Source organism: Ammospiza nelsoni, chromosome 1 (assembly GCF_027579445.1).
Source record: "Ammospiza nelsoni isolate bAmmNel1 chromosome 1, bAmmNel1.pri, whole genome shotgun sequence".
Lineage (NCBI taxonomy): Eukaryota > Metazoa > Chordata > Aves > Passeriformes > Passerellidae > Ammospiza > Ammospiza nelsoni.
In genome coordinates this window covers 46,469,653-46,488,730 of record NC_080633.1, presented here as the reverse complement: position 1 = coordinate 46,488,730, position 19,078 = coordinate 46,469,653, and the positions used below count along the sequence as shown (strand labels likewise).

Below are 19,078 nucleotides of genomic sequence, written 5' to 3'. Positions count from 1 at the left end.
TTAAAAAGTGTTGCTTTATTCCTCAAAACTCTCAGGAAATGATCTGATGCCTGAAAGCCAAAAGCATGCACATGCAAGAAAGGTCAGCTGCCTCTAATGGCAACACAAGCACAGGTGAGGGTGGAAATGGATCCCCAGCCAGAAACACTGCAAAACCACAGCACCCCACACAACTGAGCAACACCTCTCCTTTGCCATCAGGCAAACCACTGCAAGAAGATATTCATGAGTTCTTCATTTTAGGGAAAACCCCTAGAAGTGTCAAAATTAAGAGGTAAAATACCGTCACCCTGGGACAAAGCAGTGCCTTTGATCCAGACAGTCCCTGCTCAGGAACTGGTTTTCATCCCAGTGCTCAGCCACTCTGCATCACTCTGGAGATGGCTGCCCAGCTCCCCAAAATGCACCAAAACCAGGTGGCTGTCAAGAGCTGGCCTCCCACCCTGTCACCCAGTGACTCATTGAAACACAGAGCCTCAGAGGAGGAAGGAGGGGGAGGCAATCTCTGTGACCTCGATGAATTAACTGCATGTTGAAATGACATGAGAAAGTATTTTCAAATTTCTCTGGTTATGGAAAGGGCCTCATTACTTACTGAGACACTACTCAGAAAATTAGTCACAGTATCATTAAAATGTTGTAAGAAACCCACTAGAATCTTTGCAGCACAAATTGATCCTACACCTGTTCTTTACAGAAAACAGTACTTTGAAGACGACATCATAAAACAGAAAGACTAGAAGGACTAGCAATTTATTCCACAAAAGATTTCAACCTTTTTTTCCTCCTCACATTGTCCTGATGATTTCAGACTTTCAGCCAGCACTAAAACACATGCAATTGACTGAAACCACTATTACACTGGTAAATCCCTGACTGCATCCATCCCCTTGTAGAGCTGAACATCTGCACCTTTCCCTCAAGGATATCTACTGAGGACACCTGATCCGTGCCAAAGCCCCTCCAGCCCAGGCCTCGTATCACTACTGCCCTGAAATCTGGCCAGGACAGGAACAAACACTGTCACCTTACTGTAAATCTGTCCTGGCTTTTCTCATCTATAGCAAGCACTTCTTGTGACAAACAATAGGATTTTTCAACGGTGAGCTGAGACTGAAGACAAAAAGTCAGCAAGAACATAACAGCCATTTAGACTGAAGCAGAAAAATGTACTGATGAATTGCCTGTCCCCTAAACTGTAAATCCAAGCACACCTGAATCTTTTCTGACATGATTTTTGCTAAAAATTATATTGTTTATTATGCATGAACAATGCATGCTGACTCTAGCATGATAATCTTACTGAAGGGATGCTGAGGGTGGATTACTGACAATGCTTTGCACTCTCCACTCTGAAGATGTGCACATTTCTCAAGCAAGTTGATTGGTGTGGTGGGTTTTTATCCAATTATAGGCACTAAGTTCTGCCTCTATCAGAAGAGATGGCAGTTTCTGCATCTGAAAATAACCATACACATAAATGTGGCCGTGGAGAAATCCACTTGGCAAGGCTTACTATCCTGCTGTCTGGGATTAAGTCACATGGGCAGAAAACGGTGACTTTCTGCTTGTAAAGTTATTAAACTGTGCCAATAAAAACCATGACCTTCTTTTTCTAGGAGTTACATACCAATACAGGACATGTTTACTCCATATAATTAGCCCAAAGACACCAAGAGCTGCATTGCTTTAAGTAGCCATGCTTCATAATCACTGCAGCAAGACTAATTAGGCCAAGCAGAGGGTTATGCTTGCAGAAAACACTACTTCGATAGCTTAGCTACCTAATGTAGTAAACGACCCTTGACACCTCTAAACACAACTATGTTGTGAAATATTGAATATAAAATAGATATACCCAGAGGGTGGCAAGAGGCAGCCAGCCTGTGTGATTCCAAAGTGTGTCACTGGAACAGCAGCCTAACCCCTGCACTGATATCAACATTAATCTGAGCTTGCAAAAACAGAAAATAAAAATAAAGTAATGAAGTGATGTTGACATGTCAAAGACTGGATTCTGTAATCTAGTAAAGGCTTCCAACCTTTTCTCCTGCAATCTAAGCAACCATTTTCTGTAATCTGTGCAAGGCTTCCAACTCTTTGCAGTAAGGAGTCAAAATCTGGTCCTCACTTTGGCCCTCATGTTGTAGTTCAACATCAAACACTCCTTCAAATCACCTTGCAATCAGTTCTTTCTTTCTGACTTCCTTCCTCATTTACTGATTTCCTTCCCAGCCATCTCCAACATTTCCCTTGCACGTTTTTAGCTTTCAGATTTCCTCTTGAGGAGCAAGTGGTTCAAGTGCAAGACTCTTCTGCTCTAAACTACACTTCCAGCAGAGCAAAAAGGTCTGTTTTCCAGGCAACCTGTGGCAGTTGGATACAAGCCTGGCTGAATCCAAGAGAAAACACTAAAACTTAACACAGAAGGTTAGAGTGATACAGTCTAGCTAAAAGTACATAATTTGTAAGGTCTCTTTACTGCCTAAATTGTAAATATCAACATCTGGAGACACATACTTTTTTATACCTCTGAGGAGGTATAAATTACAGATTTTATTTAAATGGTTAATGTGTAACAAACCATTTGATAGCTGCAACCTTGTGTCCAACAAGCTGTAAAAAAAACCCCAAACCCCAAGGCGGAAACAGACACCTTGAGACTGCAGGAAACAGCTCAAGGTGTTTGGAGGCCTTTTTTTTTTAACCTACTTTCATAGCCCTCCTGTAAAGCAAATTTCATTTTTTACTAATCCTGCAGAAAGAACCTGAAGCTTTTTCCCTCTCCCTCTCTGCAACAGACTGCCTTGTTTGTGCCTCTGCCCTGTAACAAACAAGAAGATAAACGAGACATTTATGCCAAAGTAATAATTCTAAATCTGTTGTTTTGACCTCTAAGCCAAATTTTCTGCATTACATGCCACTGGCTCAGATAAGACATTACATTTTTTTCCTGCCAACTGAACCCTGTAGTGTGTGCACAGCCCTGTTCAACAAACTGCTCTATCATTAATCTCTGAACATATGTGCATTGGGAAGCTGAGGGTGAAGGAAATTTGGCACTATATGAGGTATCACCCCCCACCTAACCCCTTGCTTCTTAGACCCTCTTGATTTTCTGTCTGGGGAAAACCAATGCACATTTGGACACAAATACAGCTAGGAGCAAAATTAGAAATCCCTGCTCAAATGAGAACGGCAGGACAGTGGTTATAAATATCTGGAGGACAATATGCTTTACCTTAATAGGTAATTTTGTATATTTTATTTATTGGAGTGGAGGATATTCAGTGTTCCACCAGAGAAGAAATTTTAGGACTGAAATGAGGGGCAACCTTGACTTCTCAAAGTCAAGTTTGTACTGGATGGTGTCCAAGATGAACTCCACTTGACCTTAAAAGCACTACTTACTTTTCAACTAGAAACCAGAGTTTCCACACAGGCTGCTCAAGATGTGCTTTGCAACTAGAAAGACAACACCAAATAAGTATTTATTTTTCTGGCAGACAAAAATGGCCTCATCACACTTCCTGCAGCGACACAGGTGACAGAAAGGCTGCAGAGGGGTATGTGTCCTCTCTGAATGAACAACAGAGTGTGCCCTTTGTCCCCACAGCAACTGATGGTCTGTGGGGCTGGGAGATTACTTAGGGCTACAAAAGGTGGGATTCCTCTTGAGTGGGTTTCCTCCCTGAGTGCAGGGCAGGATGTCCTGTACCTCCCCAGGCAGCCACAGTGCAGAGGTCTGATGAAGCAGAAAGTCAGCCCAGAGCAGGTAAGGCCACAAAGCCTCGGAGCGAGTGAGCAGGGGCAGTGCAGGAAACCACCCCCTGCACTGAAGGGTTTCTTGCAAACCTTGCTGCTTGTAGAGGTCTGTGCACATGAGGGAAAACACCCACAACTGTGGGGGCCTTCCTCTGGCATCACTCTTTCTGGAGTGCTGGGAATGCTATGCCACCACACACCTTCCCCTCCATCCATCCATGCCATCCTGCCAGCTGCCACTGCCTCCAGTTTCCATTTTAGTATGGCCACTGCCACAGTGGGAAGGACTTTATCTTTCATGACTACTCTCCTAAATATAACAAGCTGAATTAGGCTCTCACTTATATGCCCATGAATTGCATTCCCTTTTTCTATCTTGTTTTGAAATACAGTCTTTTCTACTGAGGGAAATATCATTATTGCTCCCACACCCCTTTCTTTCCCCACCTCCCCATAATTTTCACCAGCCTTGTTTTCTAATTTTACTTTCAGTTTGAAACCCTTTGCCCCAGCACATCTACTGAGCACATTTCTCAGTTACAGCCTGGGTAAGAGAGAAAATGGGCTTCACTTTGCTAAACTTGGCTTCTTTCCATCTTTCTAAGTCTCACCTGACATGCCCACCTTTACATCTTGCACTGGAAATGTTTGGAAAGGGTTGACTTTTAAAATAAGCAGCAAATAGCTATTCTTTCAACCCTCACCAACCCACCTCATTAGAAATGGGATTAAGTTAATTTTTAACCAAACACAGACAAACAAACAGACGTAACCACGGATACCTCTGCAACCACAACTACTTTTCCAGCACTCGTCTCCAAATAAAGATTGTAAAATTCATTTTAAAAGGAGGATCAAAAGTGTTTCTTTCTAAAGCACCAGTTGTATGGTAGTAATTTTAGAAATTTAAGACAGCTCAAACCTGCTGCTGGATTATTTTTAACAGGAGCTTTGGGTGCAAGGGCAGTTCAGAGACTGCCTCACCCTAGAGGGTGAGAGGTAACTGAAGCAAAGCCTTGGCTGCAGCCAGGAAACCTCTCCATGGGAGAACACAAATTAATCTCAAATTAATGTCTAAGAAAGGACAGAAGAGTGAGCAGCTGACTTCTGAGCCTCTAGGAAACTGCCACTACATGCAAAAACCACTTTCTCTTTTCAGTTTTCCTATTTTCAGTCAGATGATGGTGAAATACTCTACTAAAAACATAGGTGAGGCAGGACAGCTGGTGTAGGACAGCTGGGAAATGGGCATAGTTCAGGGCTCAGCTATTATTAAAAAGCATACACATCTTTCTATATTTATTCCAACTTTACAGCTCCAAATAAAACACATGCAGTCCTGATGAGTTTATAACTAAATACAACTCAGGAGGAAAAACCCTCAGTCTCATCTGGGAAAACCAAACTCATATATACAAAAGCAGCAGAAGATTATTATTTTTTCTGCCACCACATACACAGCTACACTTCTAAAAATACACTACTACCACTGGAGTTAAACACAAACAAAACAGAAAAACCACTGTCTTACAAACACAGCCACGGTTTAAAATCAAGTGGCCAGTTCTTCATTCCAGCTCCATCACAGACCTCCTGGAAAAGCTTCTTAGGAGGATCCATACATTGCTATACAGCCCAGCAACCACCAGATGTGGGTCTGACAAAGTGACCCACAGGGAGCTCAGCAGGGCCAGCTGAACCATTAACTCTGCTTCTTGGATAGATTTCATAGGGCTCATCATCAATGCTCCCAGCCTGATACCTTTGCACAGTAACCAGTTCCCTCCCTGCAAAAACCATAAACCAAGCTGGCAGAGACATGCCCCTTATCTCAGGGCATGGCTGCATCTCCCTGGAGAAAGAGCAAGCAAGATATGTAACCTGGGACATTCATGCACTTACATGCTTTAACTGGAGGTATTTCACAGGTACAAAATTATTTTAGCAAGTAAAAGATAACGCACACAGCGAAAACGCTGCCACTGGATTTACCCTGCAGCAGCTCCATCTGAAAAGTAAAGCCTGCTGAGACAAAAAACTGCCAGCTAAGGCATTTTCACTGCCACTTTGAAAAAATACTCTTGTAAGAAAATGTGGCTATAACAGAGAGGCAGAGAAATGAAAACAACCATCCCCCATACCAGAAGGCAGAAGCCTGGCACAATCCAAAATATCATTTCTACATGCCTTGCAACAATCCATTCAAAAACAAACAGCAACACCACCACCACCAAGTCACAGAGCTGCAGCAGACTCCAGCTGGCAGGTAGTTTAACAACTGCTTTCTTTTCTCCCCCCTTTACACCAGAAAAAATGTTAACCCTGAAGAGTTTGCTGCAGGGCCTGGCCCCAGGGATATTGAGGGATCAGACCAGGCCAGGGATACTCACTGCAGGCTCCACAGGTGAAGCAGCTGTCATGGTAGAGGTTGCCCATGGCTTGGCAAGCTTGGTTTGCTCCATACACGCCCTTGCTGCACTTCACACAGGTACCTGGGGGAGAGAAGAGAGGTCACAAGTGGGACTCAACAGGGTGCCTGGGGACACTGGTTGGGTGACAGCACATTTAGCTCCTCATGGTGGCTGAACAGCTTAGGACCATGTGGTTCACTGAAGCCACAACACGTAGGTGACACCACTGTCACCTGCCCTTAGAGGTGCTGTTAGCAGTGGTCATGACAGCCATCAAACCTCCACAGTGAAACACTTTTGCAAAAAAATGAACTGCACAAGAACAATCCTGTCCAGGTACAGTGACATCTCCTTCCTTCTCCCATCCTTCCTGACAACTTTTATATACATCTAAAACTGCTTAAGGACCTTTAAGGACCCTCATAAAAGCAGTGAGTATCAGTAAGGGGTGCTCAGAGCTCCTCATAGACAATAGTTTCTGGCAATTATTGTATAAGATAAGCTTGTTGGTCACAACTGATGTGAGGAAAGCACAGCTCTTTACTTACCTCCTTTAAATCATCCATTTCAGACCCTAGTTGTGCCTGCTGAAGGCCCTAATGGCTCCCCAACAAAACAGAGCCAGACTAGCTGACACCTACCTCTCTTAACAAGGAAATGGGACACCAAGCCATTTCACTCACTTCAGGCATTGCCCTGCGATTGTGACAGGCTGTTTTTAAAGCAGCACTACCCTTCAGCTACCTCTAACTGAGAAATTTGAATGTCTGATTGAGCAAATAAATGAGTAAGGGGCAGTGTGAAGGAAAAACAGATTATGTGTTCCTGTCTCTGGTCTGTAGTGACTCTGATGTGACTTCACCTTGCATCACTACCCAGACCAATTAATCCTGGCTCTTAAAATCCCTGGTCAAGGGACTGTGAGTCACACCTCACTCCTACGGGCCCAGGAGGAGGAACAGCATCATCCTGCCGGAGATCCTTAGTTATGCTAAGGATGATAAAAAAGTTTCACTTCTTCTGGGGCACTGCAAGCTCCAGAGTAATTTAAAAAGTCTGGAGAAAGTTAGGAAGAAGTCCATAGTGCTTACAACAGCGCTGAAAAGTAACTCAGTTCTGGCAGCACCAGGCTTGCACTGCCAGGGTGAGTAACAATTTCTTCCTGCAGCCAATAGCCCTGGTGGTCAGTTTCCACACCACAGGGATAAAACCACTCAGGAGTCCTTTGCAGTAGCACACACATGGCTGCTGGAAAGCAGACACTTGGTTTCCCCAGGTTTTTGCAGAGCAGCCCTGGCTCTCTGTGCATCCAACCAGCACGTTGAAAGCCATCCTAGTGCTGTGCCAAGCCCCACTGCACCCAGAGGCAGAGTCCACACCGACACAAACCTGCAGAGAGGGCTGCAAAGAATAATTAGTTACTTTGTTTTGTCCAAATCCTACACCAATGAAATGCTCACTTGGCTGTGGGCCCACCCCAGCACTCAGGCTGGCATCGAATGTACAAAACTTTCCGGGTCTTTTTGAACTGAGCAGGTTTATCTCATTTATAAATTGTACAGGCATTAGAAAAAGGATAAAAAAGAAAGTCAAAGCAAAGATAAGAAAAAATTGGCCTTTCAAATGGATGTGCTCTCCCAGGAATGCACACGCTCAGGGGCAGCCTGAATTTCTGTGCAATGATCTGACACAAGAGCTAACGACTCAAAATTCCCTCTTGAGTGCAGCAATGCCGAGCAGAAAGTTTAGCGAGCAGAAAACCTGCCAATTTTCCACGACACCCACCAGGCTTTCCACAGAGTCAACGTATTTATTGCACTGCAAGTGCTGCATTTTCCCCTTCTCCGTGCCAATGAGTGGCTGCTCCAGAAAATCTCACCAGCATGCTCCGATTTCCTCCTCTCCACAAGGCAGCCGGGTGACACTGACTGTGGATGAGCAGCAAGAAGAAGCAGGAGGCAGAAGGCACAGCAGCTGAGTGCAGGCACAATGCCCAGTAAAGATGCTGGCAGGCATAAGCCGCTATTAAGTAGTCTAAGGCAAACCCCATGGAGGGCAGAAATTGCCTCTGTCCTCTCCTGTCTATCCCATCACGCCTCAGAGCACAGGCACTGCCCCTCTGGCTTCCCAACAGGACAGATCCTGCAGGAGCTGTCAAGGCTCTCACATCTGTACCTCCACCTCCCACCCCTCAACCTTCCCAACCACTCTTCCACCTTCCTTTCAGTCCATGCTCTATTTCACCCCCTGATTAACCCTTTCACCCACTTCTTTTGATATTTAGGCCCCTAAAAAATGGAAAATAAAGTAACGGAGTGAAAGGGCTTTTAAAACACATTGACGATGTTTTTTGTAAAAACTGTAATGTGCTAAATTACTCAACTATGTCATAAGCAGACATGCTATAAATATTCATACATATCCTGTGCCAAGGTTGACAATTGAAAAATGGCATTATGGCACATCTGAATCTAGTTTATGTTCTTACATATATCTGCTAAATCTTACTTGAAAGCCTATTAAATCTCACTAGCAAGTGAAACTACTCTCTAAATAAGTCTTTGCTTTTTCCAGATATAATATTCTGAAGTATTTTAACCAACATACTTCAGCCTTCATCTCTGACACTCAGCACACCTGGCCTGAAATAGGAGGGGAAAAAAAGTTATTTTTATTGATTTTTCCTTTCCATTTTTTTTTTCCCATTCACTCCCTGCTGTCACAATGATCCTGATCCTTTGGCTTAGGCTAAGCAAGGAAAAAGCAAGGAAAAATCTGCTCAGCAGCCCGTGTGCAAAGCCAGCGCAGCCGGGGCCAGCTCCAAGCGCATCCTGCTGCAGAGGGGGCTCCACGCCCTGCCCCACGCCAGCTCCATGGCTATTTCCCGAAACACTGCTGACTGTGCTTGCTGCTGCTGTTAAAGTGTCAGCAGCATCGCTCCAGCCCCACATGCCACTGACACTAGTCAGCAGTTCTGGGTCATTTTCTTGGCATGGAGTGGCTTTTAGCAAAAACTTCTGTCCTCAGCGTGAAGCAGAGGGATCCTAAGTAGCCACAGTTCAGCAAGATCACTGATTCCTGCGCTCAGTAACTTTGCAGCTCCCAACAAGTGTTTATCCAAGTACCAATCCCAGCAGACATCCCCTCTGAAATTATGATTTTTAACCTTAGACAAGGTTATTAAGAAGAAATGACAGGTTTCCCTTTTACCACCAGGATGACAAACCACACATGCACAGCACCACTAAATTCATGCCTGAGCGGACAGGCAGAATGGCAGCCAGATTTGGGAAGGAAAAGGGATGGAAATTGCTGATTTCAGTTCAATTTCTGCCGGCAGGGCAGCCGTCCTTGGACAACAAAGAAATCTCTGTTCCCTTTCGCATCACGCAGCAAGCAACCGCCCGCGCTGCAGCTGAGAGTCTGAACAAAGGGACCTTTGGAGCAGAGCTGGGACCAAAAACATGCCCTGGAAGCCACTTCCCAGCACTTGCCACACTCCATCTCAGCACTGCAGACCAGGAGGGCTCTCACCAGGAACGGCCTCGGCTCACATGATCCAAGAGGCTGGACGCAGACCTCAAGGGCTGTGAGAAATGGAAGTGAACCCGTGCTCAAATGTCAGTCCCACCCTCAAAATTCAACAAGTGCATTTCCATTTACCACCTGACTCAAAGCCCCTGGAGACATTTTTCCTCCAAGTGTTGCTATTTCACACTCACCAGAAGGAGTTTAGTTACTTACTGTATCCCACTCACTAAAAATTCAACACAAGGCTTGCTGAACAGCAGCGTTTTCTGGGACTAAGTCTTATTTCCACATTTCAGACAACACCAATCTACAGACCAAGACCACAGTTCTTCCAACAGCATCCCTCTTCAGCAGCCTTCACCTCTACCCTCACCTCCCTTCTCAGCAACACACAGCACAGCCAAGCTTTCCTACAAGTGCTCCTGGCTGGGCGTACTAATATTGTCACTTCATTTTGAGCAGCCAAATGTGACGGTGCTTCAGTGGTGAGATTTCTTTGCCATGCCAATTTGGTCCCAGGTAAGAGGAATGCAGGGGCAGGATGATTCCAGTGGTGTGAGTCTGCTTATCTGGCTAATCCAGAAACAGCAAGTCTGTCCTACTTCTTCCACATACTCTGTGCAAGCCACATTTCCACAATCGGATTGACTCTTCTCCATCAGATGTAACTGGGTTTTGCCCCTTATTTACAGGAGGCTGGATTTATGGCTGCGGAAGAAAACCCCCAGCTGGACTTAGAAAAACCACTCCTCCCTCTGGCAACATAATTCCCATCTGTCCACACATGCACACAGTAGATCTTGATGCCTCTTGGCAGAAGTTGTACCTTCACAAGGGTCTTCCCCATCAGAATTCTGCTTGACACTCACTCTGACAGGGAGGACCCTGTGCAGGTGCAGCTGCTGTGTCTCCAACTCACCTATTTATCCCAGGAGAAGCAAGCCCTCCACTTGCACACACGTGTTTCAAAGACTGTCTGCTGAGAAAAGCATTCACCCTGTTGCACACAGTGTGATGCTCAGTTCTCCTGGTTTTACTTTAGAATTTCTCTGGAACTTGAACCCACCCACCTTCCTATGGCTCTCCTTTAACTAAGTAATTCCTACATCAAACTCTAAATTACACACATTGCATGCCTTGCTATGCTGCTCATCCACTACTGAGCAGTAATTCTTGCTGAGAGGTGATTTCAAGGAGATTTGGAGGCCTGGGTGAGATGGAGTGCCTGGAAAACCTGGCAGATTGGTTCCATTCATCACAGGGTGACTGGGTTGTCTGCACAAAGATGGACAGGTACTCCCTGCCCAGAGAACCACAGAGTTGGTAAACACAAGTTTTCTGTTCCCTTTTTCATGCCATTCTTGACCCCCAACCTTGCTGCAGACCTTCATGTACACACTGCCAGTGAAGGATGAAAATGCCATCAGACTCACGTCAGTGACATTTTAAGTACCTTATAGTGCCATCAGAGATTATGATAACTCCCATGCCACATGAATGAGGCTCCTTATTTCTTTCAGTCCCACTCTTACTGTATTCTGGCTGAAACACTGATTGCTCCTCTGCCTCAACTCTTTGCTTTTTATTTCCTTTTGGTAGATTTTTCCTTAGCTTGCAAACCCAGCTGAGCTCCCAAGAGGAAGGGAGGAGAAGCACATACTGCTGTAATCTTGAAGAGCCATATTCCAAGCCAATACTTATTTGCTTGGCTTCTTGCAGTGAGATAAGCTTTGCAATCTGTACACACCCACTACTCCAAGTGTTGTAATCCTTCTGGCTTTCCTTCTTCCACCAGGACCTGACTCTCCCTTCCTCCCCCTCCTCTCTGCTGCAGGCAGGTGTCTCCTTTCAGCTTTGGTATTCTCCCAGGAGAAGGTAGTAAAGGATGCCTCTGCTCATTCTCAGTGGAAATGGCATTGTCATCATCACCCACAGACAAAACAGACTCAGAGGAACTTTAATTTTAGTCAGAAATTCTCCACTTGTCAGCCCTGAGATTACCTTTGCTGCACACAATGTGTCCTGGTGCCCCACCATCAGCAGGGTTCAGTAAAATCCCTGGGTGCGTACAGCCCCAAAGTTAAAAGATTGTGGTTCCAGCAGTGGTGAAACACCAACTTCACTGTGCACCACACTTCCAAAGAGCACTGCTGGCCTTTGAGCTGCTCACACCCATTCAGATGTGCTGGGCTCCCAGCTCTCCACAGGGCTCAGCAACTCAGCTACTGCTCTGCTTATGCCAAGGGAAAAAAATCTACAGACTGTGCTAGGAGATATTCTCTGCCTGACTGCTGGGAAGCATCCCAGCTTTTCACTGCAAAACAAGATGCCCAGGGCCCTCCTAAATCACCCACAGCTTATCAGCTCTGCTGTAAATAACAAGGAAGCCAGAATACAACAGCTAACAAATATTTGTAACACAAAAACCATTCATAAAAATGGTTTTATAAAAAGCTCTTGGTAAGGGAGTAGATAATCCTCATCAGGTGGAGATTTCCATCTAGCTGTATGAAAAAAGCACTGTTAAAAACGTGATGCTACACGTTACACCTCTAGAAGCGTCCATCTGTGCCTGCAGACCAAGGCACTGCATGCTAAGACAAGCAGTCAAACCTCCCTGCAGACCCCAGCACAAGTCACTCCCAGGCAGTGCAGGCAGATACTTGGTGTGGTTGTGCATCTGTCTCACCTGAAAACTCATCAGGCACCTTCAGTCTTTGGGATGGTGTCACTTCACCTAACCCTGAACATTTGGGTGGTGCTACCAAAGGATTTGCAGCTCCCCTGATTGCTCCTATTTAATCTACTGTCACCAAGAGGAGATGAAGGCTGATGCACCCAAAGCAACTCCATGGGAAATCAGTGGGATTTGGGCACCTCACTCCTGAATGTTCTCTGGAAATAATACACCAAAACCTAAACACATCCTAAGCTGGCTTCCAGTGACACCTCCCAGACACATGGGGGCCCTTCTCTGCTGCATGGGAACCAGTCTCTCTCACGGGAACCAGTTTCTCTAGAAAGCAACCAGTTGCTCTCTGAGCAACTTCAGCTTTTCCTTCCCCAAGCAAAAGACTTGGGTGATACCTGAGACTCCCTGTGTCCTCCTTGACAGCCCACATAAATCAAATCAGCACTTCAAAAGCCCTCTTGGAGAACTGAAATTCCTCCAGAGACACGCACAGCCCATGCAGCTCACACACAGGTCACTACTTCCAAAAAAACAAAAGGAAAAGAAACCAGAGCGAAGTCTTGGCTTTGTGTATTCCTTTCCTTTCACTAATTATACCTACTCTGAGCAGACAAAAGCATTTTGCACAGCAAGCTGGTGCTGACAGATAACCAGACTGCTGCTCCTCAGCACAGCATCCTACCTGTATTTTACCTAGTCCCTGGCTTATCCTTTTCTAGGCTTTCACTCACAAGCACACATTTTCACACAGTGAAGGAGAAAGCAGCTGCTTTACTGTGATCAGATTTAATTGTTTTCTATAAACATCTGGTCCTGACTGAGAAAGACTGAAGGACAGTATGTTAACCTGACAGACAGACCCATCTTCAAAAACATCCCCTTGTTACAAAAGTAGCACACAAAATTAGGAGAACTGAAAATATTTTCTATAAAATACTTGGGTCATTTGTACTTTAGTCTTGGTTTCATTTCCTGGCTCTGATGAACTTCAAAAGTGCTGCAACAGACTTCCCTTCACTGGGGAATAAGTCTGCAACAAAACAAACTATTGATCCTTTTTATCACTATTGCATAAAAGTGTTTATTTTACATACTAAAGTTTGGTAGCTTGAGAGTAGGGCATAGCAAAAAATGGCTGAGAAGGCCAGCTGTGTCCTTTGTTCCTTCAAAGGAAGTAAGGTAACTGCAAAAAATGAAAATAAAAGTGAGAAAGAGAGGGGGAGGAGGAGGCCCAGAATTAAAATACCTCGATACTTGTTCCTTCCTGTTCCTTGGTCTTCAGCAGGGCAGATCTGCTGAACCTTTGTCTGCTGAACTGAGGCTCCACAAAACTTTACTTTTCCCTGTGCCAAGACTGCATAATTTCTTTTTTTCCTTCTCACTCTCCTCCTTCCCAAATTTCTCAGATATCACATCCTGGTGCAAAACCTCGTGGCAGGAGGATGTCAGAACACCTCCCTGGGGATCAGGCAGCCTCGGTGTCTCCTCCCTCCCTGGGGCTCACTCAGCCACCGGACCAGCCGGGCTCTCCATGCTGCCGAAAATACTCCTGCTTCACTATAAATCTCCCATGGGACAGAAGCCTCCTCCTGCCTCGCATCCTTATTTTGTGACAAAAATGTAAAATTAATCAGGCCATTAACTGGGTTCCTCTGCCTCCTGAGCCATCCCCAGGCACATTTTGGATGAGGTATGATCCAGCTGTTTACACACACCGCGAGGAGCAGACACAGCAGGGTCTGCTGGAGAGACCCCTGACACCTCCCCAGTGGAGCTGAATGTCACCTCCAGAAAAACATTCCCATTTTCGAGCACCACTCCCCAGGAGCCTGCTGTCCCGACCCCATCCCCGTTATCAGCTCCTTATCACGGCATTCAGCCCCCCCCCAGCGAGGCTCCCTGTGCTCATTCAAACCGCGCGCTTCCTGCAGGGGACGGAAAGCGCCAAAACTTCTTTCCAGGCCAAAACACTGTGAGCAGAGCAGCTGAACGCATCACTTTTCTGCGACAGGATAAAAAATGCCCCTGCCCTGCCACAGGGCTTAACCCAGTCTCGGATACCAAGATAAACAAGCCCGGCACAGCCCTCTGCGGGCAAGTCCCCCTGCCTGCTGCCAAGGAACACATTTAGCTATGCAATGTGCAGCTCAGCTCTCGGTGGTCCCCCCAGCTAAACCCCCAAAGCTTGGTGTGAAGCTCTGGGGTGGCTCAGACCACCACGGAGCCACCCACCGACCCCAGCAGACAGGACCCTGTGCAGGCTAAGATGCACAGAACCCTTCCTCAGCACCAGGCTGAACAGTTTAATCTGTCCCTGTTCCACTTCTGCGACTGCAGGTCTAAAACCATGAGGAAAATCCATACACCTGGCCTGCTCCCATCGTTTCTTAAGTTAACCATGGAGTTTCCAGCCTTCCCAGCAACTCACTCTGGGTTTCCCTCTCCCAAAAGCTGAGCTATCTTATCTGCTGGTAAATTGTGAAGTGGCACAGCAGGGAACGGAAACACGCAATTTGACCCTGACCTCCCGCCATCCTGGGGTAGCAAATCAATTTAATCCAGGAGGACATTCAATATTCTCATCGGGAGTCCTGGCATGTAAGTGGTTCCTTTCCACTGCCAAGTGCCAGTGATAACCTCTGGTGGTGGTCTGGACTCGCCACAGACCCCAGAGTTAGGGAAGAACGCGCCTACTGCCTGTTCTTCCACCTTCAGGATGCACCAATCATTTCACTGCTGATGGGAATCAGCATCTGGGGGCAGAGGGAAATCCTGGCAACCACCGCCCTCCCCATCTCCAAGCTACTTCTCTCTTCCTGAACTCCGTGTTCTTCTCCATGACGGCAGCCTATGCAGGCTGGATGGCTGCCTTCCCACCCACACGTGGTCGGGAATCCTTGTAAGACACACAGAACCAGGAGCATTGGCAAGAAAAGTTAAGTGCCTGACTGCTGGGAATGAAGGGCACTTCAAAATACACTGTTTCAGCTTCTTCCCAGAACTGTCCCCCTGCAAAGCTGCTAAACTACCTTTGCTTTAAAATTAGAGAGGTAGGATTAAAGAAAAAGGTGTCGCAGGAGGAAGAGCTTCTAATCCCTGTGATAAATAAAATTTAAATAAAAAGCCTCTGCTCTGGGGAACTGACAGAGCACAACCAAGGATATGTATAGGCCAATGCAATCCTGCAGGTCTGAACCCTGCCGTGACACTCTGCAGTGAGCCCTCCTCGCGCCGACGGGGGACTGCCTCTTACCGAAGTAATCGGCCTTTGGCCGAGCATCCATCTCCTGCTCCAGGCGCTGGGTCAGCGCCTCCAGCTTCAGCTCAGCCGCCGACGGCCCTTGCTCAGGCTGCGGAAGGAGGGTCTGGCAGGGCAGCTTCACCTTTGCTGGGCTGGAGCCATCCAGGTGCCCAGAGTCTGACCGTGGTCCGCTCACGCCCTCCGGGAAAAGCATCTGCTGGGCATTGGGAGCCACCATCCCTCGGGAAGCCAGGCGTGAGGAGCCGGGCTCAGGGTTCCCGCTGCCGCTGCCAGGCCTGTGGTTCTGACCGTGGGCCACGAAGTGACCGCCTGGGCCGGGGTAGGCAGCGGCGTGCTGGTATTCCACACTGGGAGCAGCAGGTGCGGAGCCTGGCGGGAAGGACAGCGAGACACCCTGGTACCACGGCTGGCTGCCATCTCCTCCGCCTTTGGGACCGCAGGGCTCAGCGGAGCCTGAAAACCCCCGAGCGGGCTGCGCTGAGGGTGCCGAGAAGGATGAGGACCTCTGCTGTGGCGGGGGCTCCTCTGGCCCCACCGAGGGTGCCGAGGGGGTCCCGGCGTTTGTGAAGGAGGAGGACCTCTGTCCGGCGGGCATCGGCTCACGGCCCCCGACACCTCGCCTGCCCTCGCCGCCGTTCTCCTGCCCGCCGCGGCACGGCTGGGGCTCGACGGGGCTCCCGGCCAGCTGCTCCCCGCGCCCCACGCCGGGCTGTGAGGCCCCCGCTCGGGGGATCCTGTCGGGCTCCGCTTCCCAGCCCCGGCGCCCGGCCTGGCTCCCCGGGGCCTCGGCACGTGCGCCGCTCTCCCCGAAGCCGCGCTCCGCTCCCTCGCAGGGCCTCGCCCGCGGCCCCTCGGCGGCGGGGGGCGGCTTCGAACCCCGCGCCACCGGCGGGCTGGGACGGGGCGGGTGGAAGGCGGCAGCCCCTCCGTTCATCGAGGCCATCAGCATCTCCTCCTGCTGCTGCTGCTGCTGCTGCTGCTGGAGGTGGATCTTGGCCATCTTGGTGGCGAACACCCGCCTGGTCTCCTCGAACTCGGGGTTGTTGCCGGCAGCTTTGTCCACCCGAAAGAGACCGTCCTTGGAGGCCTCGTACATGTTGAGGTCCTCGATGAACTTGCTGGCTTCCAGACCTAGATCGTCGTACTTGTCCATCCTGCCCGGCTTAGCGGGAAGATCCCCGCTTTCTTCTTCTTCTTCTTCCTCTCCTTGTTCCTGCTCCTCCTCCTCGCCTCCTTCCCGCCGGGATCAAGGCAACGCCGGCAGCGGCAGCCGCTCCGTCCCGCCGCGCTCCCGCCGCGCCCGTCCCCGTCGGGGGCGTGGCTGCGGGCGCGGGAAGGGGGCGTGGCCACAGTGAACACGCCCCGACCGTCCCCGCTGACCGCGCCCCAAGCCACGCCCACCCCAGGCAGCGCGCGCTGCTCGCCCCCGCGCCGCGGCGGGGGCGCGCGCGGTCCGTCCGAAAGGGTCGCGTGCGGCTCCGAACGGGCTCGGGAAGGGCTCGGGTCAGGCTGCGGAGATGGGAAGGGGGTTAACCAGCACGCTGGTTAAAGTCACCGGCGTGATGCAAGGAAGGTGGGTTTGCCTCGTCTCCCCGCTGGATAATATTGCTCCTTTTCACCCTGCAGCCTGTAAATCCTCCTGAAGAAGCCTTGTGAAAAATCACATACACCCGTCGAGGAAGAAAAAAAACCAACAGTCCTACTCCCACATGAAAAACTGCGAGGAAACTCTCATTCCATAACTATTGGGGCAATTGGTCTGTATGGTAGGAAATGGTATGAATTTTCTTGGTGTAGATAGACATTCTATGCTGGATAGTCACGCTTAAGTAAACATGACTTAAGCGTTAAGTTAACATGACTTAAGTTAACTTAAGTCTAACGTTTAAGTTAACATGACTAAAGGGCCCTGGATCATCGCAGGAAGATGACCCCTTGCCTGAAGGTATCCAGAGGTATCCTCTGGATGCCCAAGATAACATCAGCATGCCAGCCTTCTGGACACCTTCAGGAACCCCCACCCCGTTATCCAGCATCATACATGTAACTGCAGCAAGACCACCTCCAGAGACATTTAGATCAGGAAAGAAGCAGATGGATCATGACATGTTAAAATTATTGTCGCTTTGTAATTCAGCGTACCTGTGATACATAGGGACTGGGCGAATCATGCTGTTCCCAAATGCTCAAAGGGTACAGAAGCTGTGTGTAAAACTGCATTTGGGGTGCCCCAATGAGATCGGGACACTTCATGCCTATGACTAAATACTCACCCATGTGAATCTACACTTTACATCCCGGCCTCCCTCCTCTGTCAGCCTGGGCCACTTGCAAAATTTTCACAGCAAAACACAGCCTGGGGCTGCCAGAGGTTGGAGGGCAGCAGTGGGAACTCTGCTGGGTTCCTGGGAGAGGCTGGTTGGTAGGGAGCTGTGGTACCTCTCTCTAAACTTACTGGTGCAGTCGATCCTGCGGGCCCAGGCACGTGTCTGGCATTCCCATAACTTGTTATTGTAATTCTCCCCCAGGCTCCAAGAGGGAGGGCCAAATGTTAAGGAATGTAGAAATTCTCTGCCTTTAATAATAATGAATTGGGCTGTGATCAAAACATGTCAGAAGTAAAAAAAAAAAAAAACCACCAACAAAGCCTCCTGAGCAACTGAGGCCAGACCTAAAATATCCTGACTCTTCCTGTGAGATTCGGCCCAATGTGCTTAAAAATGATGGCACTGTGAGCCCCTGGAAAAGGTGCCTTGTCTTCTTTCAGGGCAACCTTGGAACTGCTGTGGTGTCTCCAAGAGGCTGGAGGCTTGTCCCTGCAGCAACAGACTTAGGCTGGAGCTTGAGCTGATAAATGATGAACTTTGGACTTACAAAAATTAGCCCAGCCATAGCACAGCTCTAGATAAGGGAGTTTATGGTTTCTAGGGAAGACAGGCAGATGGGAATCCTGGCACAGGGCAAAGCAGCAGAGCTCCCCCAGTCCTCAGGATCTGGAGAAGTGGCACCCCAGCATATATTGCTACTTTTTAAAGAGATCTGCCACTTTTTAAAGAGATTGATAATGCTGGAGCTTTTCACAATATCAGGGAAACATCCCAACTATCAAGCAATCTCATCTATCAGACTTTTCCAAGCCCTCCTCTGCGGTGGGGGTAAGGGAAGGAGGGGTGTCACAGTTCTCTCAAGCTGATCCCTACAAGCTCTCTTTCACTGTGGGAGAAGCTGGGTGCCTGGGGGCTAAACCCCACTTTGCACAAGTCCCATAAATTCAGGAGGAGGGTTTAGCCTCCATCCATGGTGCAAAGACAGCAAACCCCTGCCTGCGCCAGGGCTTTTTTGGCTGGAGTGGAAGGGGTTTGCCTCCCATTTTGTGGCTGGAAGAGGCCACAGTGGCCCCCATGAGCTGCTTCATGC

General features: G+C 48.3%; 1 protein-coding gene across 2 annotated transcripts in view; it reads right to left on the bottom strand.

The window, feature by feature from the left end:
- Nucleotides 1-16,907, bottom strand: part of LIMD1 (LIM domain containing 1) — a 32,627-nt gene extending 15,720 nt beyond the window's left edge. For both annotated transcript variants that reach the window (XM_059485434.1, XM_059485443.1), the window contains exons 1-2: nt 15,653-16,907; nt 6,156-6,257 (exon numbers count right to left, since the gene is read on the bottom strand). In XM_059485434.1, coding sequence (XP_059341417.1) covers nt 6,156-6,257; nt 15,653-16,814 — 1,264 coding nt within the window. In that variant the 5' untranslated portion in view covers nt 16,815-16,907. The remainder of the gene's footprint in view (nt 1-6,155; nt 6,258-15,652) is intronic.
- Between the last annotated feature and the right edge of the window lie 2,171 nt (nt 16,908-19,078).